This window comes from Eucyclogobius newberryi, unplaced genomic scaffold (genome assembly GCF_026437365.1).
Source record: "Eucyclogobius newberryi isolate DKJ021-1_F unplaced genomic scaffold, fEucNew1.0.hap1 SCAF_20, whole genome shotgun sequence".
Lineage (NCBI taxonomy): Eukaryota > Metazoa > Chordata > Actinopteri > Gobiiformes > Gobiidae > Eucyclogobius > Eucyclogobius newberryi.
The window spans coordinates 18,488,331-18,515,797 of NW_027315835.1; the positions used below are offsets into that span (position 1 = coordinate 18,488,331).

Sequence of the window (27,467 nt, forward strand, 5' to 3'; positions counted from 1 at the left end):
TCTTCACAGAAATCAGCACAATTCTTGATCAAAATCACTACATTTAACACTTTAACAGTAACTGTCGGTGTAATCCCTCATTCGTCCAGGCGTGTTCCATTGTAGAAAAAGCTTCAGTTGTAGTCATCTGGACTCAGTAACTGTTACTTTTACTCAAGTATTTATTACTTTTTTGTACATGTATCTTTGCTTTTACTTAACAAAATTGAATATCTGTACTACTACAATTTGTAAAAGAAGACTAAATTAAGGAGACACAGCAAATTAGTTTAATTTCTTTATTGTTTTTCTAGTCTTACTTCCACTGCTTACTGTAAAATCTTTATCATTGTACAACGACGCAATTACAGTATATTTTCCCATCAACAATAAGGATGATTTGGTAATCCTCAAAAATATTATACACCTGTGTAACCAATACTGATATAATTTATACATTACTATTGAAAATAAGACATTTTTAATTCTTAAATTTCTCTTTTCTACAATATTTTCTTTTATTTCTCCCATGTCACACAAAGGCAAGCCATGTACTACTACAGTAGTGATGTTTGTGCCTTGAGCAAACGTTCTTTGGACACTGGAGGTGAGAGTGAAAAGAAAAGAAACGCAAAAGGACTTTTCATATTTACAGGTTTGATTTCAATAATATTACAATAAACTGACAAGTTACAGGGTCAGTGCTTTCTCAAAGGCTCATCACAGGCTTTGTATCGAAGCAAGACTCAGAAGCACAGTGTTGGACTATAGCAGGCCAGTTTGCTCACTCCAGGGACGAGCTCATCGTTTTACTGGCAACTCTACAACCAAAACTGCAGACCCTGATAGAGAACATAGTTTATATTCAAACATCCGTCTTTGGTCAATTTGAAAAGAAAAAAAGTTTAAAGGAGTAAATTGAACTGGTTAAAGTGCATCACCTTCAGCTCTGCTAAAAAGGAATGTTTTCAACTCTGGTCTCAGCTGTTTCAGTGGCCTTTAACATCAGACTTCAAACCACAGTGAGTAGTTAAGAGTTAGTAGGGCCATTTACTGCATTGTGGGAGCCTTGTTCATTATCAACACTTTTAGAGTGTAAAATGAGATGTTACAAACCCCTATTCACAACGCTAACAAATAAGAATGGAAGATTATCAACATGCCAAAACCACCAGTTCATTTATAAATTATATGACTTTAGTTTCATAAAAAAAAAAGCTCAATTCAAATGTATGTTCCGTCACGATTGATTCAATATTTCACAAGGAAGCATTTGACCTTAAAGGAAAAGCAAGTTCGACACATCAATGCCTCTGCATATCTTTTAACACAATATAATTTAAACTATTCTGATCTAATAAATTCTCCATGAGGGATTTTCTTTTTTACAAATGAACGGTCGCCTTCTTTATCCTTAACAATTCCAAAAATACCAATATACAAATTTTCAGTAGAGTACATTACAGAAACTTGTAGTGAATAAACATCTGTGATCCAACATTGACTGTACACGCTACATGCTAGAGAAAGTACAAGCGGCTGTTCCCACACAGAAAAGCAGCAATTTCTCTCCACTATAAAAATACCTAGAATCTAGAATGAGAGTACAAAAACTTTACAAGTCATTTACATCCAGCTCATTTCCTGCAAAGTGGCCGGAGATCCAAAGGCCGAGCGTCATGCTGTTTGGATAATCTCTCATAGAAGTCCATTGAGAAGTTCATTTAAGTCAGTTTCAGAGCGCAAGAGAGTCTCAAAGTGCTGTAAAGTACCAGCAAGGCAAGCACCTCTTCATCCCTGTGGAGATGTCGCTTTTAAGTAAGAAAGTCCAGTTCTCCAAAGTGTCCACTTTTCCACTTTTATTGCTGCTCCTCAATTTCAACTGAGAAATTACTTGAGAGCGCTTCTAGTTATTGGTCTGCTTTCCAATCCCTTTACAAATGTACATGACAAAAAAATCAAATTAAACTTAGTGCAAAATACAACTTTTTTTCTTCACCCATTGTGTTTCAGTCGGGAAAAAAAAAACTTACAAAAATCATAATACTTTTTGTGTAGAAAAAAAACAAACAAAAAATCATGGATCAGTCTGCTCCCTATATCGCTTTCACTCAACCAAGGAACACTTGTCAGGTGGGCATTACATAACCCTTGATAAAGCACAACCAACTTTATATTTTCTATTATTTACAAAGTGCCAGTTATTGTCAGTAATCTTAGAAGGAATAGTAATTAATCCAGTGTTTACTCCAGTCAGTGAAAATTGTACTTGTGGCTCTATTAAGGTTATAACCCACCTACATTGTGAACCTTGTTTCATTGTAGAAAATAAATAAAAGGAGGCAAATACAACAACTGACTGTGTATCATTGACATTTCCCCGTTAGTGTATGTTTTCAAAGCCACAAAAAACAAACCCACGCTAAACCCTCCGGGAATTGTAGTCCCTTCACTTGGGTCATTTCAATTTCTTTTTTTTTTAGGCAGCACAGCAAGCAATAAACCATTTCTGGACCAGAGCATCATAAGACAATGCCAAAACTAAATTCAACTCTGTCCAATAGAATGTAGCAACATAGTTTCTAGACACCTTTTTAACATTAGGATTTTCTTGTACTTCAGTATTGACACTGTAATTTGACTGGAGGATACATGGGTTCCTCGAGCCTTAAGCATTGGGTCAACAGAACCCATTTTGGGCTGACATACACATCCTCTAGAAGGGATATCTTATTTATAATAGCTTAATTTGTAACTGTTAACTTTATCTTCATAAGGAGCTGTTTTATGGTTGTATGGACAAAATGATTGCAGATTTACCTAACTATATTTGCGTTTACATTTTTTCCATCCCCAGTATTATACCAATCCACATGTAGCACGAAGTCTATTTGACTTCCAAAATGGAGGGGTTGCACTCCATAATGGCCACAATGATTTTGTCAATGTAGTCCTGTAGTCTGTAGTTGATCTCCTCCTGCTTGTGGACAGTCTCCATCAACTATAACATTCCAAAAATAGAGTTAGAAAATAAAAAGATAGAATCAAGTTTGTGTGCGTGGTGGATACCAACCTCAGTGCGGGACACAGAGCTGATCTCAGCTGCCAGAGAGTCGGAGAAAGAGGCAGACATGAGGGTCTTTGCTCCCTGGATACTCAGGTTAATGATCTGGCCGTTCAGTTCGTCATTCTGCTCCTTTAGGCTGCGATTGTCCTGAACAAATAGATCAACCATTTCAGAAGTGTTCCAGACAATCACTTAACTTACCATTTCAAGACTGTTTGTACCTGTTTGAGCCTTTTGATTTCATGCTCCAGCTCGGCCTCTCTGGTCTTCGTCTGGTACTCCTGCAGCCCGGCACCAGGGGTACGTCCTCTTTTTGTTTCAATTTCCAACTTATACAATTGTAAATGCTCAAGTTGTTTACGCAGGTCTTCAATCAGCTGGAAGATGAAGAGGTTGAGATGTTTAGAGATCATTCATGACAGTGGAGCCATTTTACCTGTGCATCTGGGACAGTTTGTTCTGTCCACAGAGGCAGCCCTACCTCCTGTGTGCTCTCCTTCTCCTTCTGGTTTATATGGCGCTCGTGGCTAAGTTTATTTGCCAATTTCCTCCTGTTCTCCATCTCATCCTCAAGCCGGTCTGACAATGTCTCAGTTTCATCTTGCAACTTCTTTTTTTCCTGTCATATTAAAAAGCAATACAATGATAAGCTTTAGAACATAGTTTTTAAATAGGTTTATGGACGACTTGTACAAACCTCTTCTAATCTCTCTATGTTGGCTCGTAAACATGGGATACATGACCTCAGCTCACTGTTCTCCTCATCCAACTGCTGAAGCCTGAAAACCAAACACAAACATTATAGATTTGACCAGAAGATGGCAGTATAGAGCAGTCATGTCAGTACAGTAAATACTAGTGTTCATGCAGAGCCGATTACACTCACCCTTCATGAATTTCTCTTGCACAATAAACATACGAGAGAGAAAGAGCTTCACCGGAGCTAAGACGGAACTGATGTGGGCTTTTAGAGAACTATTCACACAGGTTAACAACACTGTTTGGTTACTGTAGCCCAATACAGTAATGAGTTAGTGCGTAATTAGATTATAGTTACAAATAAAGTACTCAGTAACTCAGTTTATTACTATCGCCTCCAGAACGAGGTAAAATTATTCTGCATGCATACTTATGTCTTTACGCTGTAAACACAAAGCACGTTGAGCACGAGGAGGGAAAAACATGGCAGTGGTGTAGAAGACGTTTCACTCATGGTTTCACTGGTGGAAACACTTTGCAACGTCAACACACCAAAGAAGCTAAAGAAGAGCAACAAACTGCTGTCGCTGCCGCCACCGATGAGACACTAACACGATGTAAGCAACCCCGGCTTGAATGACAGTGGCATTCAAGTAGTGTCAAAGGCAGAAATGAATAGGCTTTTAGCAGCGAATTTTGTGAAGAGTTTCTACTGTCAATTCATTCAGAAACATTTGACATTAAATACAAACAACAGAAAAACGTTTGCAATAGCAAGATGGACTACAAACCAGATCTAAACCAGGACTAAACCAGGACTAAACCAGGAGTAAACCAGGAGTAAACCAGGAGTAAACCAGGTCCAAACCAAATCTAAACACCTGGTTTAGTCCAGTTTTACAGTCTATGCATCTTGAAATTTAATAAAAGCAAAGGTAACCATTTATTCAAGGAAAGCAGACACAGCATTAGTGTGTGAAACACACACAGATCTTGTACCTGGCCTGTAGGTTCTCCAGCTCCAGACCTCTCTCTCGCTCTAGTTTGCTGATGGCATCTTTGTGTCTGCGAGTTTCCTGCTGCAGCTGCTCGTCGGCGTAAACCTCCTGCTCCTTCAGCTGTTCCTCAAAAGCGTTAGCGCGGTGCACCAGTTGCAGATTCTCCTGTCGCAGTCGTGTGTGCTGCTCTCCTGAGGCCTCCGACTCCTTTTCCAGCTCGGCCACTCGCCGCTCCAGCAACAACACCTAGCACGGAACAAGAACAAGATGTTCAAATCAATGTACAAGTTTTCTATTGATGTTGAAGAAAAGCTAAGTACAAGTACATCTACAGGCTTTCGAGCATGAGTTTCGGAGAAAAACATTTAAAAGAACAGACCACTCTGATTCCGCACCATTTTTTTTCATCATTTATAGTAATTATGCATGCGTTGTGGTTACTATTCAAAGTAAAATATAAAAAATAAGCGCAAAAGACAATAAAAAGTACATTTCATCAATAGTTAATAAAGATGAATTAAAGTTTACGCACCTTGTCTGTGATGTCATTGTCGGCCAGTTCCAGGATGTCCCGTGTGAGATCGCTCACTGTGTCCAGAGTCATGGAGTTGTTCTGGAGGAGATGTCTACACCGAAAAGAAATCCAAGAAACAAAGTTACAAACCAAAATGTCTACAAATGTTTCAGCTCAAATTCCAGCTCAGACCCACTGCGGTTTGAAGACTAAGAAACAGTTCTGCTTACCTCGCCACTTTTTTGCTGGAAAGCCTCTTGCCAGCGCTGGATGGAGAGATAAAAACAGGAAACAGTCAGGAAGAGTAGAAGGGCAAAGGAAGGAGAACGCAACCCCTGGTGTTGCTCAATGACACCCTTTCATCACACGCGAGATCGGCCCCAAAGTCAAACACTAAAATGATGGGGATTATTTATCACAGCACCGCAGTCTAACACAACACAACACAACACTGGTAAATGCACACAGGCGATGTAGAATATCTAAAATTATAACTGAGGTATTGTAAGTTTGGTTACACAAAAACAAATGCATCACAAGCACTTTGTAAGCAGCATGAGTCCTTATGAAGCAGATGGAAAATGAAAGCAATGATAAATACAAACCGAGTCGTATGAGTAATAAGCACAAACACATTCTGGTAAATGTGCTACCAAAAAATAGAACATTTCATACTTAAAATATATATAATTTAGACTTGTATAAGGTTAGAAACTGATACACTCACTAGGTTTCAACTTGAATATGGCATCTTTGCTTTAAATCTAGTATTTTCTCATTATTATTTGATGGCTCAATTGGCAAATTCAGGGATAATACATGAAATTCCTGTGTTTTCGGTGCCTTTATTTATTCCATGGCACACTAATTGGAGCTTGGGTTAGGAGCCTGTTAAAAAAAAAAAGCTGTAATTCCCCTAAAATAGATTTGTCTTTCACCTCGCGTTGGCTCTACAAAAAGGAATCCGACACTGCATGCACATGAGATGAGGAGGTGTGACATGGAGGTGCAGCTTCCAATCAACACTGCACAACAGGCACGAGCGGGCGTTACCTAGTCATCTCGAGGTAATTGAGGCGCGTGGAGAGGTCCTCGAGACGACTGATTTGTTTGTGACACTGGCTACAGAAAAAGTCCAGAGCCTCCTCCCTGAGAAAGCTCTGAAAGGAGTCGGGGAGAGGGGCCGGTCCACTGGCGGCGGGGGAGAGAGGGAGAAAGGAGGTGCAAGTGAGTGAGGGAGCAGACAGGCGTGTGTGTGAAAAGTGTCAACAATGTTATCCGTGGCAGGGGAGAAAAGGTGGGCCGTGTGCGAAAGGTGAGACTTGTCTTTTGGGAAAATAAAAACATACATATTGATGTTGGATATAAAGTACACTATGTTTACATGCACACACTACAATAGCTCAAAGAACCAGACAGGTAAGTAATGCCCCTCATCTATTCGTTCCAAACTGCAGTATTATCATTTTTTAAATGTGGTGCAGTAGTAAATATAAAAGCTTTTGTCTGTACTACTGCAAAATGATAAACTGCACAGGAAGTGAGTTTACTGTGTAATCTGCTGCAGCTTCACTGACTCTTCCAGCGTGGATTATTACAAACTCACATGAAGATCTACATTCGCTTAATGTTTTATTCTTCATAAAGAACGCTTCAAACTGGATTAATAGCGAGGTTTAGTGGACTGGGTGCCATTGAATATGGGACGAAAATACAACAAGGACATGGATGAGAAGTTTAACTTTAGCTTCATGAGAGGCGAGTAATAACGTTATGTCCTGTTCGCTATTTTCCATGTTTAGATCCTTCCTCTGCGTCCCTAATTCCGCCTGCTTCGCTCTGCTTCATCGGTGGTTACTTTGGTGGTTTGGCTGATGTTTTATAGTTACTATGTTGTAGTGCAGCAGTTGTCATGTGTTTGCCTGTGTAGCAGACATCTCGAGTCTCAAATCATTTGCGGCATTTCCACGCCCAGGTTTACACAGCACCACAGTGACCACCAACGAGCACCAGTTGTAATGGAAATGCAATCAGCGCTGAGCGGGGCCACGAGCTCAGAGCGGAGTAGAGCTTAGTCGGGACTAATGGAAAAGGGGCATAAGAGGCGTCTAGCAATTTAGCATTAGCACAAAAACTTTGGAGCTTTAATTGCTAAAAAAAAACTGCAATCATACAACTCATTTCCGTGGAACATTTGTTTTTTAGACATGAGAAACCTATTCTCTACGCACTAAAACTTAAACTTTTATTTTAAAAGTTTGCGGCAGAGGGAGTGTAGACTCGTCTTCCTGGCTGTTTCTTACTTCGTGTCGTTGAATGCCTCTCCTAGTCTGCTCCTATTCTTGAACGCGACTGGAAACAGACTTAACTGGGATGTTTGAGATTCGAATCAAGACGCCACAATCGTACTCCCCTGGTTCACATGCTGAAAAATCGGTTTAAATTGAACTGGGCCACTTATCTGGTTTTGAAAGAGTTCTTGTTCAAGCAGATTTGACTCTTGCTGTTGTTTCTGTGCGTGTCAAAGTTAATTAAATAGAGTCCAGTGGTTCACTTACAGCAGGGATTGGGGTGTGACTCTAGTTTCCCGCTGGTGAACATATTAACTCCCTCTATGCTCATACAAGTCTCACAAAAGGCGTACATTTTGGTATTTGAAAAAGAAAAGAAAACAAACAAACAAACTAAATCAGAGCCTACATGTTCATAACGTCTCGAGTCAAGTTACTGGGTTCACGACTCAAACTCATCACCTCTGGAATGTGCCGCTTTATTTTGACTGATAAGGCTTTGACTTCCCTGCTTGCCTCAAACCTGACGTTCATATTTTGATGTGTTAGTTTAAATAATCTCTTAAAGCTGGGAGAAAAAGAACACTGGGATTTTCTGTTGTAAACACTACTCCCCTCAGATCACCTTCAACAGATGATTGCTTTTTCAGACGACAACGCAGCCCTGAATTATGCAACATTCTGGCGCCGTTCCCGTTTATGTCGGCAGATACCTCCGTTCAGGCCCAGACCTTGAGACTTAAAACTCGCTTGATGGTCATATGCAGTCGTTGTCTATTGAAATACAGTCTGTGTAAGGAATGAGCTGTTGGTACGGCGATGGGAGAGTGTGAGAAAAGTGCTGTGATATACAGTATGTGGGTGGGTGCAGGCTCGACATGTGCCAGTGATCAGCACCATTGGTTCAGAACACGGTGACGCATTCGCCACGAGTGGGAGAAGTTTGTAGGAGGCAGTTTTGTTTTGGGCTTTGGCTTGAACGTGTGTGATGTCATCTGTTGCATACTCAATCTGGACTTGATATGGCTTCATGTGACATATTACCAGTAACTACTGAAGGACACCGGGTCTCCTCTTCCAGACAATACGCTGGGATTCAAACTAGGGCAGTCACTGCATGTAATTATGAGCAACAATGAAAGCCTGTCAAAGGATTTCTGGAAAGACAAAAGTTGTAGCAATCTCCCATGTGTCATTATTTAGGACATTACAGAGAGAATACAAAGTTTTAACTTACTATAACCTGGCATAACATATCCAATGTTTCCCACTGATTTCTGCGGCAACTCACAAGCTAACATTACTTATCATTTTGTAGATAACGTTGAGTAATTATAGTGTAAAAAATGAGTAGCACGGTGAGAGCGGAGGCAACGTTCTCACCGTGCTACACTCATTTTTTACACTATAATTACTCAAAGTTGTCAATAAAATGAAAGTAACATAATTGTGTTTGTTTGATTGTCATTTTGATGATTTTGTTTTATATAAATTTCACCCACACGTTGTCTCTAGAACGACTTTCATTCAGTCAGTTGATTGTGCTTCAGCACCATCATTTTGGGTCTGTTTTACACCCAATGGTTTGACATTACATTTACGATGGGAAAGAAGTTTTAAAAAATGGTAGTAAAAAAACTATTGTTAATCTAGGCAATTTCATCTAAAACCTGAGGGTCCTAGTTTGGACACCCCTGGAGCAGAGCAGAGGCTGCTGCCAAACAACAGTCTTAAGACGGCATCTTCAGTGAATTTCAAACTTTTTCTAAGCTGTGATTCATATAACCCTTTTATGTTTGAAATGCTTGGTATGTTTTAATAGTTGTTGATCTTAGGGTCATTGTTGAATTTACCGCTCTGCTGTGAATTTTAGAGTTAAAATTCCCACTTCAATAGGTTGTGTGATATTATGTGCCGTGTTAGAGGTAAAACATTTTCTTCATTTCCTCAGCTTCTATTTTAACATTCATTGATCGGAGGTTAGTCCTGGGCCTTTGAGGCTGTAGTCTTTGCACTTATCTTGACTTTTCCCAGAGACAAAAAAGATAGAGGGAGGGCTATCTCTGCTTCGCCTGTCACTGTGTGTTGTTGAAACAAAACCTTTCTCTGTTGACATTTGGTCTGGAGAAAGCACACAATGTCCCACAGTGTGTCAGAAAGATGATTTAATGCATCACTTTAACTATGTACCTGGGAGAGAGCAGCGAGGAGCCATTGAGTTGTTCTGGTGTTTTTGGGAGGGCAGGGCTGTCGTCTGACTCCGTCTCAGCCACACTGGTCTCTAGCAGCAGTTCCGACGTATTACTTTCTCCAAAATCCTCAAAATGCTCCTCTTCTCCTCCGATCACCGTCACCAGGGACGACGAGTGGTTGTGCAGCTCTGAGTTCAGGGAAAACCTAAAAGACACACGAGAGCGTTTAGCTACAATGTGGGACAGCAGATGGTGGGACAGGAACCAAATGAACCATGAGTATTAATCAGATGATGGACATTAAGGTTTGAGGTTTTATGTCAGATGACCTTCCAGACAAAATATTTTATATTTATATGGGCTTGGCATCAGCACAGCAACTAACTATAGCTTGCAACTAGGGCGGGCAATTAATCAAAAGATCGACATCGAGTCATGTGAAGCCGGCAATTATTTCGGAGGGTTTTTGAATCGAGAGGTCCACAGTCGATCTTCTGTCAGTAAAAACATGAGGTTTTGAGCAGAAGTCAGACTTCGGAGGAAGAAAGTTGTTTTGTGTTAAACGGCACAGATTAGAAGTCTGTATAGTTTTTACTTTGTTTTGGAAAGACCAAATAAATTAAAATAAAAAATTAAGAAACATTTTTTCAACAATACAACTACATTTGCATTGTTGATAAACTGCCCCTGAAACAAATAATTAACTCCATCATAAATTACTATAAATGATGACTCAAACAAGAAAATAAAGAAGTCCAAATTCTAAATCTGAACAAATAAACGTTCCTTGGACAGTCAAGATCCACAATCTGGGCAATCACACCAGAGTTAATCCTTTAATTCACAATAATCCAAAATCTGCTTTGGCTGAAACTAAATGTCTCGCACTTCAGTGGTTATTGGGATGAACCACACTTAAACATGCAAGCAGCACAAACAAGCACCTGTTTTAATATCCATCAAGTAAAGAAACTAAACAGAGACCTGTGTCTGCAGAAATGTACCTATATATGCAATTGAATGGCTGAAAACACATGGGAAGGAAACAAACAACTGTGCGGTCATTACTCTTCATTTAGAAAAGTAAAAATTTCCCTACAGCATTCTCCACGTAAACAACCTTTAAACATTCGCTGTCAAAGTCAACAACAAAGTATATTTAGACTTTTAACGCTTCTAAAGCCAAATTACGCAAAACAAACAACTCTGAGCTAGTGAAACAATGACCCGCTTTGCACCCACTTACCCCTTGTTTAGCTTCTTTTTACAGGGCTTTCTGTGGAGCTGCTTCATACAGATCGAGGGTGAGGACAGAGACCGCATCTTGAGTCGCCCTGTGCTGCCCTGACACTGGAGCCTTGGAGCAGCGGGCGTCAAAGCTCCACACAACCAGAGAGGAATCCTGAAGTTTCTAGAGTCACACTAATTTGTAAGCTCAAAACTCCACCGGGGAGAAAAGGGAAGAAAATCTATGTCGCTAATTAGCCACCCGCACGCATGACTGACTGACAACTACAGAGAGATGTCTATGAGCGGGTTAATCAGAGTTGACACTAAGAAATGGCCCGCAGACTGGCCCGCTGACCGTCCCACTGACCGCCCAGGGACCAGGAGTGTAAGACAGGACAGCGCAGGAGCGAGAGGAGGGGGAGGTAATCCTGTTACAGCCTAATCCTCGTGCAGCGCCTGTGCCTGGCTGAGACTACAGGCTCACACTAAGGTTACCTACCACACACGAGCCTTATTCACTCGATATTTGTTGGCATTTATTTTATATTCATTGTTTATGTACACATTTTATAAGTAGTGTTTAGTGCCAGGTTAGGATTAGTATATTTCGAAGGAAATTGTATGTATGGTATTTTGAAACTATAGTCATGACTATAGTCATACTATCAAGAATTTAGTTTTGTGTTAAATTGCAGGAATTTAAAGTTTGTAGTATTTATTTTCAGTAAATGCAAAACAACTTTTATTTAATAAGACAAAATAAAATACATTTTTTTTAGTTTGTTTTAATGTTTTTGAGTGTTTTTTACTTGTTCTAAACCTGTTCTAATAAAGATCGGGACAATAGAAAAACAAGGTTTTAAAAGTCTAATTTTGTCCTATAATGTTTTTTTTTTGTAGTAAACCAAGTATTTGAATTGATTAATAGTACAAGTATTGTTTTTTACACCAGTTAGGATACACATTTCAGGGTCTGATACAAGAGTTTTGTGTCCTTAATGCAAGACACACAATCTACCTTTGTATGAATGTGTCATTTGCCGTAATTTGCCATCTTTTACCTGGAAAGCCTTTTAAAGCCTAAATAGTTATAAATACATACTTAACCGGGAAATTACGGATTTTTGTACAATTCTAATCTGTTAAATCTCAAACAAAGAAGAAAAATAGCTTAGTAAACCTTTCCCCGAAACACAAGTCCCAAGCACAGAGGAGTATGAGTCACGGCGGCACGTGGAGCGATTACTACTCTGCCCCCAAAAAACAAAGGAAAAACAAAACAAAAAAAGCGCAAACTCAACACTTCCTGGAATTCAAGTCGCACTTAGGGGATGGAGGGTTCACACAGGTCGAGCAGAGCAGAGCCTCATCCATCAGTGAAGAACCAGATACATGTGTCACCGTCAGCTCTGCACTTCCTCCTGTCTGCTCTAAATACTATGTCAACATTTACAGACGTATTGAAGCACTGGCAGATTTGTGCTCCAAAGATATGGTAAAAATATGAGGAAATAAAGTAGATAAAAAGACAAAGAATACCACTCTACCCAATTAATAAGTCCCTATTTTCTTCATATTTTCAGCTTTAAATTATCAGACAAATGTGAAATATCTGTAAAAATGTCTGTATTTTAATCTTTAATCAGCACTTTTTGTAGCATTTATTAGAAAATAAGTGTTAATAAGTGTTAATATACTTCTAACTGCACTAAATATTTTACTCAATAGACAGCAATTAAACAAAAAATACATCAAACTACACCACTTTTTGGACTAACACATCTGGCAATTCACCAGACAGCCTCTATTAAGAAAAAAAAAACTATGAATCTAAAATTTGAGGTTCTGTATTTGTATTTATTTCATGTTCAACTTAAATTAGAAACCCAAACCTTCCCCCTTAACTTAACATTTTTAGAGATAAGAGTGGAATGACTCTTTGTACTGAAATCAAATGTACTATGGCTTATCAAGTGTTATTTTCAAGGTCTTATAAACTTGACGCCGTCTCTGAAATACTTTTGTTCTTAATGATACAAAAGCGTTGTTGCCACTGTGGGTAGGAAGATACCAGATAAATATTATGCTGGTAGATAAGAGGTCAGTAGTTGCAGTAGCCCATTTTCAATCTGGCCGCTGAATGACCCAAATTGTACGATCCATTGTCACTGATCCATTGTTGGCCGCTTGCTTTGAGAAATCATGTGATCGGGACCCGGAGCTGAGAGATTTGCCACACATTTACAGTAAACTCGTAGGACACAATAATGGAGCCCAGCGCTGGGTGTTAAAGGGAACGTACCGGTTGCTCCTGTCCTCCGGGTCGTGCAGCGTGGCCTCGATGCCGCTGTCCGTCTCCACGTCCTCGTGCATCTCCGGAGCCACACACGTCCCAGTGTCTTCATCTGTGAACGTCTCACACTCGCTGTAGGTGCTCTCCGAGCCCAGGTACGCGCTGTCCGTCACCTCATTTTGCTGTAAAAGCAATTAAGAAACAAAGAAAGTGAAATGCTGCGCTTAATCTTTGTCCGTGCAAAATACTGTCTAAAGCCTTAAATGTAACCGTGTCCTATGGTTCAAATTTGGTTGAACATTTATTCTGAATTAAAGGTGCAATATGTAACTTTTGGTGGCGGGTCAGCTACCTCCTTGTTTGTCTCTATGTGGCAATGTTTTTGCATTGCCTGAAATGTTCCACAATATATTATTAAATGTATTCATCTTGCATTTTTATAGCTCAGAAATACCATGAAAAACATTCCCACTATAAGGGTCTCGTCTCTCCACAAATCTCACCATTTCAGGCAAAGCAAACATCTCCATGGGGACAAGCAGGTGTCCCTCCATCAGACAAGTTACATAGGTCACCTTTAAGTCACAGTCTAGACCGTTTTTTTCCCACCTAAAGTAGAAAGTGTATATTCTAGCAGATTGTTTGTCCTAAATTATCTCCTTGTCAGAACAAGGTTTATGCAGATCTACTTAAAAATATACTAGTTATTGTAGCAACATATTTATCTAACAAACTTATATGTTTAAAATCAGCCCTGTGTTTTAACATTTAGGTCTAATAAGTGACCACCACGCCACCACCGCCAAACGCCTCAGGGAATACTAGTTTACACAACCTGACCTGCAGCAGCAACAACTAACAACTGCCACCATTTAACTAACTCACTCATTTGTAAACGTAGAGCCACAAAATGTCATTAAGAATGAGAAATACCAGTCGATAAGAAGCGTCCAACGTCAACTGACAAACTGGACAGCAAACCATTTCAACCACCATTGTCCTTTGCCAATATCACCTGCACAAACCCTGGTCCCCCACATAGTCTGTATCTTCACTGCTCTCTCACCTTGACTTGCAGTGTTAAGAAAAGTAAACTGTAACGTGTAGTTCCGCCGCAGGATCAGAGGGGTGGAGAACAGTCCAAAGTCGCCAGCTGAAACTCCACCGGATCAGCTGGAACAGTGTTTAATCTTCAATGCCTCCTGGGAGTTCACTTCCTGACTCGGTGTCAATGATTAAGCTAGTAATACATAACTCTATAGCGCTCCCTTAACAATGGCAAGATAATATAATATAAGCAACTCCGATGGCCCTGGGAGGCGGTTGGAAATCCTTGAACGACTGTGAAACTTAAAGGTGGAGAGGTTTCAGTTTAAAAGGGAAAATCTGGGGTGGACCAGGCGGGCACTACGTCTTTCCTCTGCCAGGCTCACCTTGGCTGTTTTGAGAGCAAACAAGACGAGAACAGCTCAACCATTGAACGCGAGGAACTCTTTTCTGCCAAAAAGTTGAGCGAGAAAAAACAAGACCAGGGACACAGGTGTGGCATCCACTTCAAACATACACAAACCTCCCCCAGAAAGTCTGCTCCATGCTTCCAGTAAATAGAAGCCACGAGAACGCAAATATTTTGAAGCTCACTGTACATTTGGACACGTTTTCAAAGTAGAAAACAATGTAGCTTCTAAATGTGTGTTTCTGTTTGTAAATCTTCTCAAGTCTGGGTAGTTTACAATATAATGTTGATAATATTCTGCATCCATCAGCAAAGTCTTTCAGGACATCAAAATAAACTATATTGTCACATTAATGGTGGACGATATCTTGACGATGTCATATAATTTAATAATAGTCACTTTGCTGTGTCGAGAGGTGCACCCAATGTAAAACTAGGCTAGAAATAATAGGCTTAAAAAGGTATAATTAGCCCTTGAATGAGCTTTGAAGAGTAGAATCTTCTTTTCATGTGAGTTAGATAGAAAAATATCACTTAGTTAGCATGTACAGTTATACAGAAGAACCCTATACTTAAAGCTAACCTTCACAAAAAGACTTTCCATGTTGCTTGATTCATGTAGAGCACAACAGAGCAATAATTAAACCTGTGATGCACTTCTTAACCTCACCAAATGAGGGCAGTGACAGTGTGTGGCTGCAAAAACAATCTGCTGCACGGGGCAAAAACCAGCAGAGGAGTTTTACATTTCAAGTAACAAGAAAACGACAAGGTTAAATATACAAGTTTCATACTCAGAAGGAGTCAGGAATCCTAGAAATGCTGACCGCAAGTGCAAAAACACTAATCCGCACACATGTCAAAATCCTCTAGCACATTCCATCTAATTCGATATTTGCCAAAGAATACCCTGAAGTGCAGACTGCCAGCTGCCAAAACCAGGGTGTCCGAGCTCCGCGTTCACGAGTAATGATAGCTCAGAGAATTACAGAGGAGAGCGCGAGCGAGGGGGCACGTGGAGTTCAGTGTGTGACCTGCTACGACAATGGGAAGAGCCTCACCTCATCGTACTCCTCTGGACAGCCCACGGCTCCGTCACCCGGACTGTAGTGGACGCCGTACAGCTGCGGCTCTGGGCCTGTGTGGTGGAGCAGGACAGGTTTAATGTGTGCAGAACAGACAAGTGTGCAATAGTAAACACGCAAAGACTAGAGCGCCAATTTCCTTGTACGAACATAGGCATAAAAGGGAGTAAGAAGATACGGTTTAAGGGAGAAATACTGCACATGAGGAGTTGTTTAACAGCGTTGATTTTTGGTTTATGTTGGCATGATTGGAAAACTGGATTTAAAACGGTTAACCAATAACCACTAACAAAAACAGGGACTACTTGAATATCATACATTAACTTGTGTGTTAAGTTAGTTAACTGACGTAACTAACTGCCTATATTTTATCTTTAAGCAGTATTTTTTTACCACTGTAGCCCCTTTTATATACTTTTGATAATACAATGAGAAACAAAGTCTAATATTGTTGGGCTAATCTAGTCCAGGTTAAATTAGACTAAAGGGGAGAATTTTGCCCATTTTGTCTTAATGGGAAACACTGATTAACTAGAATACTATATTTATAAGAGTAAGTGAGCAAGTGTCTTTATAGAAGTGTTTCATGTTCTACTTTGTTACTGCAAAATTGTGAAAAAGTGACTGAAAGTATTATCTATGTTTGATGAAATAATAACGCTGACAGTGTTATGTTAATTTTATGTACTCAGCACATTTAAAGGCCCGAGCAGTAGCCGCCCTACTTTGGTATACAATCAGTAATCTTAAGCTTTATGAGGACATATTATTATACAACTGTGATACTTGTCACTTACTGCGCGACAATGGCTCATTTAAGGGCTGTTGTCGTACAGTAAAACAAGTTTAAAAAAAACAAATAAAGCAACCTTTGTCTGTTGAACACAGATACAAAGCCTGAAGCAAAGCCTTTGTAATGTGAGAGATGATGTCCCACAGTCCTTTGCGGCTCCTGTATCAAGTAAACAGTGCTGCGAATAGCACCCAGCTGAGAGAAGCGAACACAAACAGGACTCTGAACAGCCGTCGATAGCCCTGATGTTTTATGTACCCTTTGGTCTTACGTAACCTTGTCTTTTAGCCCACACTCAGACAAAATCTGGCGCTACCTGTGCGCTAGTGAAAGATTCATGATTTATCAGAGGACTGAAACATTTTTCCTGATCTTACACATGCAGCGGGCAAAGCCTTTCCAGAACCAACAGGGAAGCTAGCAATGATGGTAAATGGCATTGATCAAAAGGTATTTAGTTTAGTTTGGTGCTGTGCTTAGAGGAGATATCCTTCTTAGTCGTACAGTCATACAGAACGGCAAAATACAGCAAATACAGTATGTAGCCAAAAACAGAAACACTGGAGTAAGAAACAGGAAAGGTCTAAATTATTTAAGTGAATAGGACCCGGGCCCCTCCCATGTGAAACCATGCCAGTTTGCCCATGTGGCCAGGCAGATCAGGCTTTCCAAGCATGAATAATTCAAAGCTGGTGTAACTGGAGATGTGCAACCTAGAAAAATGGGTGAAACAGTGCTAAGAATCAATAGGGGCGCGGTCTCAGGCTAACAGCGTGGTTTCATAATGACGTCACCTCAAGCTCCAGCGGTGCGTGGCAACCAAAGTAAACTCATGACACTGAAATGTTTGTTTTGGTGTTACCTAATCAATAGAAAGCTCATAGTCTCTAGAATTTGAGATTGTTTCCCATTAGATGCAGCTACCCTTGAAACGTGAAATTAGTATTAACCTTTTGGACAGAAAATCTTGGAACTTACGTGACTCTTTTATGAAAGTTTAAAGTAATTTAGAAATGCACCACAGCGTTTTGCTTTATTTCAAAGGGCTGTGCTTGTAGCTTGTTTTGAATACATCGTTTTATGTTTTTTTAAGTGGATTCGTAGGACAGCAAGTAAAAGGAGCTACATTGTAAGTACTGAACCAGAATTTGGGTCATTCCGCTGCTTTTGAAAATCTCCCATAGATAGGTTCATCCACATTGTGGTACCAATATCTGGTGCCAGGGGGTAAAACGCAGTGAGCCAGATGTTGGGGAGTAAATGCCAGAATGTGCAGCTAAAGCAGTCTCTACTCTAGTATTAGGCGAGCGGCAGACTGGCCCGTAAAGACGACACTAATGGGTGACATCAGAGTTGGGGCATCTGTGTCTGTAATTTGGTGGACTTTAACTGGTTAAAAGCAGATCTTAAGAGTGTGGTTATGCTTAATTTCAGGAGAGTAGGTCAAGTTTAAAAACACAAAGATGTTAAAAATAGACTGAAATGTAATAATACAAATCAAATTATTTAATAGCGATTACAGACCCTCAATTTTTTTGTCTGACAAGTATTATGATTATAGTTATATTTGTGACTCAAGTTTTGAAATCAGAACTTCAAAGTGCACACATATTTAACTCAATGACATGTTTGCAGGGGACTACATTACAGAGTTAGCAGGTTTTTAAAATATAAGATGAGAAAAGATGAGACCATTAGCAGTTTGCCGCTTTTACATTTAGCATAATTGTGATTGTATAATTTGATTGATCGCGCAGGCTTCGATGGAAACATACCTCCATTGCTAATTGCTGATATCCCCCGATGGAAGTCCTCAAAGCTTATCACTCCCAGACCACTAGGATCCAGGAATTTGGTCAAATCCTTCACCTAAAAACAAATCAGAAATACATTTTGATTTACTTTTCACAACAACAACTTGGGCCTTCATTGCTGTTACACTTGCACTGGGCACTCCTAGATGATGTCATGAATTCTGCAAGGAAAGGGTTTGAAAAACACTGGTCTGCAATGCTTGACGTGAGTGGAACAGCGAACCACATTCAACAGAAACAAACCAACATTTTACAGATGGAGACGCTGCAAACAAACTACTAAAAAAGTTTCTGGTTTAAGCCTCGCAAAGAGAGTTTTACTGCTGAATAGCGTGCAGCCTATCATGTGTCTCTAAGAACAAAAAGTCACCAATTAAAAACGACTTTCGACCTTCAATGTTTTGCTGAGCTTTTGTGTCGAGGGATTTCTGGATTTATTGGATTCTGGGCGATGCAGAGTTTACAAGGATTCGAAAGAGGCGGCTTGCACCACAGTGACAGGCCAAACAAAGGCGGCATCGCTAGCTTGTGGTAATATTATGTGCTAGCAAGACAAATAAACCGTGATATAATATATGAATGTTTAATGAGAAGAGATATAGGCAGAGGCACAGCTGCTCTGGGCGCCCAAGTGTAAAATGGGTTATGTAAGTTCAACTAAACGCTGTATATTTCGCCATCAGTATCCTGGCAACAAGAAGATGCCTTCCCCGCTAACTACATGTACCAAATAAAACACTGCTATCATTGCACTGACAATACAAAAAAGAATTGGCGACAATATGGCTTGTATAATTTATTGGTTAATGTAAAATTGTTTTGACAAATTAAGAAATGGACAGCAGCATCGGCACTGGTTCAATGAGGAAAGAGCATGAAGAATGAGACAAAATGGTTCAAAGTAGTTACTTAGGTCACATGATCCTTACAATGTCTCCTTACAAAAGTGATTTGGTTCACATCAAACATTTATCATTTTTAATTTGCAGTCACAGTGTTGTTTTTAATCTTCTATTTTTTTGTTTCAATATCCTGCTTTGAGGAAAGTAGTATGTGCAGAATTCAATGGCGCCATGCAATCAAAATCAATTCACACAAATGACAGAGTAAGTCAAAGGTTGTCCATCACCAATGACACAAAGCCCATGATTATGGTATAATTTCAGGCATGTAACGCTGACTAAATTAGTTGGGGGTTCTCCCGAGTGAGGTTTTTGTGGTAACTCCTTACATATTCTTCTGAGCACACAAAACCAATGAGGCCATTTACAGTGACTTTGAATCCAGTAAGCGCGTCTATAAAAATAACTGCTGATCTGCTCAGGGATGCAGTGATAAGTGTTATCCCACAATGCACTGGGCTTATGAAAGTTGTGAATTACAAACCAGATGCAGGGGTGGTGCGTCAGTCTCACTGCGGTTCAACACTGTAATTCTAACTTTAGCGTCTCATTCATATGCCGTGTTCCTCTGCAGTGTTTCCAAACAACTGGGAAGATCTTTGAAATGATAAAAAGACGCGACTGCCATAACAAGCGCTTGTGTCATTTTAGCTTTCCATTTTACAGAGGAACATGGCAGTTGGCAGGAAATCAGATTTTCTTTCCGAGCCGCTGTTCAGAAACCCCTCTGGGTGAGGTGAGACAAAAGGCTTTGCAAGTGAAGTTGTGGTGCGCGTGACATTTAAAAAATCAACGATGTTTCTGCCCTCTTCTTTTAAGAATGACACTGTTATTGCAGCAATCCAAGTGGTGTTACGGTTTCAGAGTAATGTATTTAAAAAAGCAGAGTTTTACATACAATTTTAGACTTTTTTTAATCGTACCATTTGTTTTTCGAAATTTCAGATGTACTTCTGATAACAATTTAAGAAGGTTTATTTGGAACACTAAATAATGTACCAGTATTCTATATTTTGAATGCAACAATCTATAACTAACAAATAGTATTTATTTAAAATAATGAATTAATCATTTCTGTAATAAGATAAAGGTACTAAACAAATCTGCAGTGTGGCACACGCCCATGGCATCAGTAAAGCAAAGTCAAAGGCTTTTGACCACGAAACAGAAAAAAAACATTTGCGTCAGTGAGGTCATCTTTACACAGTGCAAGATAAAGCAACCAGAGAGGCAAGGACAGAGTAAACTCAAGCAGTCAGTCATCTCAGTTCCACTTCTTACAGAGAACTGACGAGCGGGCTTTGTCAGAGCCCCCTTGTTTGGGTCTAATCAGGGCCGGGGCATGGGTCGCTGCGTCCACCATGTGTGCATGACCCCGTGCAGCGGAAAAGAACCCTTTAGTGAGTGTCTTTCCTGGGGTAAAATGTACATGGTGCATAAGCAAAACACTAATAGTAGCTATTGATTATAGCCTTAGAAGGCAAGCTGGCGGGTTTTTATTATCATCTTTGAATATGAATTTCTAACAAGGAGGATCAAATTGAATAGTAAAAGTAGGACGCCTTGGGAGTGCAGGGCATTCCTTTGTGGATTAGAAGGGCAGTGCACAAAAGCAGCGGGTGAGGGGAGAAGAAGCTGGTTAAAAAAGAGTGCAGAGTGATAAGGGGGTGACCACAATGCAGCTGAGAATGGTTCTGTGTCCAAAGGGGGTCACAGTTCCAGGGGGGGTTGACTGACTGCACAACAAAATGCATTTTAAAAGAAGGTTTTAATATTAACAAAAAAAACAAAAAAAATAACATTGGTAAGTATTTTTCAAACAAATGTCTTTGATTCTCCTCAATTATTTTGTCTGTGACATGAATTATTAGGTCATGGTTTGATAAAGTTGGTCGTGTGTGTAGTTTTTGGCATGGCTCTTTCTTCACCATGGAGCCTGAACAGCTCAGCTACGTCATAGAGCTATGAACCAGAGGCAGCGTTTGGCTATGTGTTTACTTGAGAAAGTCGAGTGGTTTATCTGCAGTGTTGAGGGCTACATGATGATCATTTTGAAACCAAACACTGCAGTACAAGTCTCCATAAGCCCCCAATCTTTCCATGGAATTATTCAGCATGAAACATTTGCATAGTTCGCATTGAGGCGCCAGTATGCAAATAACCTCGTGGATTCCATCCTGCTTCGTGTGGCAAACTGTAGAGCTGAAGAATATGCAAAACTTACCACTGATCATGCCAAATAATAATACGCATAAATATAAAAATGAAAATGATTGACTTAACCATTGTCTGAGAATATGTGGGGAAAAGTGGATAAAAAGCATATGGCTTAATAATTTGAAACAGGTTCCTTATAAATGCTACATCAATGAGAATTATGCACTAACTGGGAAACTTAGCCGTCATGTTTGCATTGGCTCAGTGGTAATTGCGATGCCCGGTGGATTTCCTTGTTTTTATTGCAAAAGCGCTGTGAAAAAATCACCATGGTGAAATGTAATTACGGAAAGCAGCTCTTGTGTACATTATGTTCAGGCTAATTTTAACTCTGTGGCAAAAACACAAAAACAAAATGCACATAATGTTCCATTGGACATCACCAGGTAGATTTTAACTACAGCCATGACCAAGGGCTAAGAGATGAGTAACGATAAGTAAAGATTAGCAAAGCAAGTCATTTCAGTTTCGGGATAAATGCTCTTTCAGAATGTCACTAGTCACTTAGTCGCACCAATATATATATACTTCCTTTAAAACAATACAGACTTTTCCAAATTGGTTTTGATATTCAATAAAATGTATATAGATTGAGAAAGAGAATATAGATTGTAAAAGCACTTATTGTTAACAACACTTTTTACCACCTTACAACGCAGGATTGAAGTCTGTGATGACATATGGTAAATGTGAATAATTACTTAGATTAAATGGATTCTTCAAATTCCAGAAGATAAAGCAGTCTTTTGCCTGCAGGGATTTTCCAACGTGATGAAAGCCAAGCCCAGTTCAATAATGTCCTGTAAAACATATTAAACAGAAGCTGACAGGGAAGGCAGGTGTTTTTGTGGCTGAGAGATACCGTAAGGAAATAAATCGGAGAGGAATTTCCTGTATGACCTGCTTTCTCTACGTCTTGGTAACAATATCCAATTCACAAAAAACAGGCTCGAAGGAATCAATCTGAACAACCACTTAAAATGTCAACAAAAGGTTTATACAAGTCAAACCTCATGAAATAGAAGCAGGACATACCAGTGCACTATTAGCCACGCAAGTCACCATTCGACCGGTTCACTTTTGGAATCGGGACGGTCAAAAAGTCTCTCCACTGTCTTTAGTGAACCGTATCAGTCTATTTAAGCGATAAAAAGTGAGAGGCAGTGAGAGGTTTATCTTTCAAAGCAGTTTGGTCATGTACAATTTAGGTTTATTCATTTATTAAGAAAACATTAGTTGTGTTTGGGTGATGTCAGCTGCTTATGTAGCGTACCCCTTTGAGCCAGGAGCTGAGCATGGAGACGCATTTGATGAATAGAACTGATCCAAAGTGCTCTAAAGCAGACTAGTCTAGGGGGCCAGGGCCAGCCAAAATGTGGCTGTAGTTTACCATCCCCTCCTAACAAAGTCAGGGTCTATAGTCTGCGGTAAACTGAAGTTCATCTGAGTCAGGCAAACACATTTTCCTCTTAATCCTTTACAATTCTCTGCCTGGGGGTCCACAGATGCAGACACAGGACAGCCAACGACCAATGCAGAGGTTTGAACAAGGATTAAATTGCATTAGCGAACTATGGCACCAACAACTAACCCTATTTTCCAAAAGGACAGTTCAAACTATTCTATCAAAGACAAACAAAACAGTGAGAATGTGTGATAAAGAAACTTTCACTACTAACTATGTGAAAGAGTTTTAGTTGTTGTTCTGGCCAATTTTTATTTTTTTCCAGGATTACACAAGTAATGATGAGTAATCTCAAGTATAAATTAATTATACAACACTGAAAAGAGCAGGTATCTGTGGAATTTGAAAATGCACAGTAGAGGGAAGCCAAATCAATGTGTATGGCCTTGTTTGTTGATGAAAAAAGCTACTCTTCCTACACTGTCATTGCAAGCCCGAGGTTAGCAGTTACCTCAGCATTACATCATTATTTGCAGATGGTGCGGATTTTTTTGCCGGAGCTTGGTTTTTCTTGTCAACATTTGAAGAGTCTGGTCGACCAACATGTCTAACAGGAAAGACATTTAACACCAAACAGAGAGCACATGACACATGTACACATTACAACACCCAGTTTCGTTCAATTACTGATAGATAAATAAGTCAAGGCCTCTCTACAGAGAATGCTCAACATAAGAAGAAACATAGATGTATTAGGTTGTGGAATGTGACAGTGCAAATCAAGAGCCAAGTGCATGGTGGCAGGGGAATAATTTCCTAAAGAGATTATCCTTAAACCGGACGGAAATGCAAATGAGAATATGAATATGACGGTTTGTCATGATCTGACACATGGAAACGATGCCAGGCCTCACTGAACCCATTAGAGCCAATATGCTTTGAGAAAAAGCCGAGCTTTACCAAACACTTCACCAAATGGATAAAAGTCTAATCCAGTATGGCATTAGTGTTACAAAGAACCAGCCAACAGATGGTTCTTAGAGGAGGACCAAGTACTTAGATGAAACAATGTTACGCAAAACATAATAAGCAAACACATATTAAATTAAAATGAAGTTAACACAGACAGGTATCTGTGTTTGTTTATACAAAGTGTGTGGACATTTGTTACCGTATGTATTTGATGTTACTGAATGCAGTGTTCTCTACAGATTCTGTTGAAATTGTGGTGGCACAAGCAACCCTTATTTGAATATTTGTATGTAAACCATTTATGTCACCCATTGCCTCCATTTAATCTTTAACCCACTGAACAGATGTGTTACGGTTTATGTTCTGTTCATATAACAAGCATAAAGAATGTATGTTGTTCATTTATTCCAAGTGTGTGGGGGAGACATTTTTAATCTGGGGGGCCACGGTAGTACCCGTATTAATGGGCAACGTTGTGGGTGTGTTTGAGAAGTACTGCACTGCTTATACAGTCTTAAATAGCAACTTTTAATAGTCACCAAGGTTATAACTTACTTTCTGTGTAAAAAGATAAACTGAAGAAGAAACGCAGTTAACAGTAAACAAGTTTCCGAAAACCTCTCAGCTGACTATCTACTTCATGTTTAAATTATTGGTAAAGTAAAGATAAAAAACACAGTTATAAACAAAAGGACTTCACCTGAGTGAGTAGTTTTATCCACTAAACTGGGGAGGGTTTCTACTAATGTCATTACAAAAGCTTTTAGCACGAAGCACACTGAAGGCCTGCACAAAATCAATAATAAATCACTTAGTTCTGCATAAAGGCACTTTCTGCAAACCCTGCCAACTCCAAACTAAAGAAGAAAACTGAATCTCACCTGATCGGCCCCATACGCCGCTGCAAACTCCATAAACTCCTCAATGCGAACGAATCCATCTCCGTCTTGGTCCAGAGCATCAAAAACTGCTTTTAGAGGGGAGACATCTTCTTCGCTTGTGTTGTCAGATGGAACCAGAGGTACTGAGTCATCTCCCACCATCTTGGAGAGGCACAGTGTCTCCACAGTTTGCTTGTTAGTCCGTTCTGCCTCCACCGATGAGTCCTGAACTGAAAAATCCAATATGTCTGACGCTTTTAGGTGGTTTGAATCTTCATTTGGTTCTGGCGTCGCTTCAGTTGTCAAAGTGTCGGTTTGTAAAGTGTCAGGGTGCTCCTCGCGTTGGACCTCATCAGTGGTCAGAGAAAGATCTAAAGCCATTGTTGAATCCAGATTTTTTATTTCACATTGTAATCGGTCCTTCATTTCTTCATTTTGGTCCGTGTCCTCCAGTCTCCCGTCATCCTGAACGTTAGCCGCCTCGGTTAAACTTTCCGAAAGCTGCTCCAGTTCGGATACGTCACCTTGGTTTGCAGTTACAGTGGATCCCGTCGGCTTTATTGATAAAAGTGAAGGAGAAACGGGACTGGCAGGGCACAAGCCGAGGTGATAAAGGGGAACATCTATATCCAACAAAGGCACGGAACGCCCAAAGCAGTCCTCCAGCGGGCTTGTGTGGTTGTGTGGAAGGCAGTTCTCGGGTAAACTCTGTGTCGTGGAGGTACTGGTTAGTGATAGATCAGTCACTTGATCTGTGCATAAACCTTTGTCTCCAGTGTCAGGTGACACAGCATACTGGGGCAGAGGGAGTCCTGTGGCCTCCTCTGTAACACTCTCATCACGTGGAGACAAGTGTTCTTCTGAAAAGAAATCTACTAACAAAACGGAAGAAATGTCAATGTTTTCTGTAAGAGAGGATGGCACATTCACAGTCTGTGCATTAGCCCCAGAACTAAGAGCATGTGACGTTTCATCAGGGGGCTCCAGAGGCTGATGCGATTGGTCAAAGGTAGTGACTTTCCCTGACACTTCAAAAAGGCCTGGGGAAAACAGCCAGGACAAGGTGGAGTCGGAGAGCTTTTCCGATGGCTCTGTGTTTTCTGGGCAAGACAGTTCCTCTGTTCTTTGGGGCAGCACCTGGGAATTAGTTTTGTGATCCCTCTCAAATTTAAAATCTCCACAAGAAAATTCTGCAATATTTAATAGAGGGTCCAAATGGGGCACTTTGTTTTGGAACAGGCCTGCTTCACCTAATGATTTCAATGTTTGATCCTGATCGCTGTTGCAGATGTCCAAACCTGTCTGGCCACTCTTGTTTTGACAGAGCACACTGCCATTGTCGGAGTCCAAAGAGTGAAATCCCAGAGGAAATGGTTGTTCTGTCTCCCACTGCATGTGCCCCAAAGGGCCAGACAGGAGCGCCGGTTCCATTTAGGCTGGCAATGTCCCCTCGTAATCCTTACAAAGCTGTCAATTTAATTTGATCTCACAGCAGTCAAGATCCACTTTTTCAGTGGTAGGTACAGGTACATGTTTTCAAAAACATTGGCATAGGCAAAGGCAGTTTAATGATTAACCACGTCCTCTGTAACGAATGTAAAGCGACAGTTTTCATACTAAACTGACAATAATATGAATTTAGAAATCAGTCTTTGTGACTCACTGAGTCCCTTCCTCTCGAGGCAGGTCCAATCACTGTTGTATCCATGTGATTCAACGCATCCAAAGTCAACATTATGTTTGAAGGGCCATCAACAGCAAAAATGACTCGACTGCATCAAAAAATCCAAATGAATCACGAAAGATAGCACACATTTAGACGCTAATAACCATATTTACAATATTTACCATAACGATTCTTTCTATCCACCCACAACTAATTTGTTGCGCGTATGTAGCCTGAAAACAAAACAGAACCCGCCTCGTGTGTTAGAAATGACCAGCTTAACACATGTCGCTGTGTAACTTAACGTAATGAAAAGGTTTTAAGCTAAAGACTTCAAACAACTCCTCCTTCGGGCATCTCGCCTCTCGCGTGCCATTGGCCAGTGGCGGCTAGCGGACTGCTAGCATAATTAGCTCAATAGCTTGACTCTCTTGGGCTAACTCGCCAAGCAGCGGTTCCCCTAACATTGCCAAAGCCCCATATTTGCGTTCGGACGAAATATTGTATGGCTAGTTCAAGCCAAACGGCATCTGTGTCGTGAATCCCTTTTAAAGATGATTTTCGACGTCGCTTCCCAATCCACCTGTGTCTCAGAAGAAGACAGGCCAACCACCACCACCGACGAGACAGAAGCGCCCTGTTATTTATCCGCTATATTCATTTGTCAGACGCTCGACAGCACGCCCGCTTCCAAGTCCACCGTGGAAAAAGAATGACAATTTAAAAAATAATAAAAATAATTCAAGACAACCTGCTTCATCATACGACTGTGACTCCAGGGCGATGTTGATCTGTGACGCGGAAAGCTCTCGCATCAGCATCAGCAGTGCCCCATCCTCCTCCTCTTCCTCCTCCTGCAGCCGCAGACACCTCACTCCTCTGACGTCTCACGCACGCGTACAAATCACCCGCAGTACCATGGATTGGGAGCTCAGTGGTATTTGCATATCCTATTTTATACTGGTTTAGTAATCTGGACATCCACAAGCAACTGTCTGGATTGTATTCCGAGA

General features: G+C 40.3%; 1 protein-coding gene across 4 annotated transcripts; it reads right to left on the minus strand.

The window, feature by feature from the left end:
• Positions 1–264: 264 nt before the first annotated feature.
• rab11fip3 (RAB11 family interacting protein 3 (class II)) lies at positions 265–27,294 on the minus strand. Of its 4 annotated transcripts, none has more exons than XM_072456683.1 (15): positions 27,206–27,294; positions 18,373–18,466; positions 15,781–15,857; positions 13,273–13,445; positions 9,739–9,945; positions 6,311–6,448; positions 5,488–5,523; positions 5,276–5,369; positions 4,745–4,989; positions 3,744–3,825; positions 3,528–3,665; positions 3,268–3,423; positions 3,053–3,193; positions 2,051–2,980; positions 265–2,007 (listed from the first exon to the last, which is right to left on the minus strand). In XM_072456683.1, the coding sequence occupies exons 1-14, from the start codon at positions 27,215–27,217 to the stop codon at positions 2,867–2,869; spliced, it is 1,707 nt and encodes a 568-aa protein (XP_072312784.1). In that variant the 5' UTR covers positions 27,218–27,294; the 3' UTR covers positions 265–2,007; positions 2,051–2,866. The 4 variants fall into 4 exon arrangements, with proteins under 4 accessions (XP_072312784.1, XP_072312782.1, XP_072312783.1 ...); XM_072456681.1 differs by lacking the exon at positions 27,206–27,294 and adding an exon at positions 24,789–26,434; XM_072456682.1 differs by lacking the exons at positions 6,311–6,448; positions 27,206–27,294 and adding an exon at positions 24,789–26,433.
• Positions 27,295–27,467: the final 173 nt, after the last annotated feature.

Coding starts and splice junctions, on each gene's coding strand:
- rab11fip3 (XM_072456681.1), bottom strand. CDS start 26,219: ATGGAACCGGCGCTCCTGTCTGGCCCTTTGGGGCACATGCAGTGGGAG. Junction 5,524..6,310: donor AATTACCTCGAGATGACTAG/GTAACGCCCGCT, acceptor CTCTCCATCCAG/CGCTGGCAAGAGGCTTTCCA. Junction 5,370..5,487: donor TCCAGCAAAAAAGTGGCGAG/GTAAGCAGAACT, acceptor TTTTCGGTGTAG/ACATCTCCTCCAGAACAACT.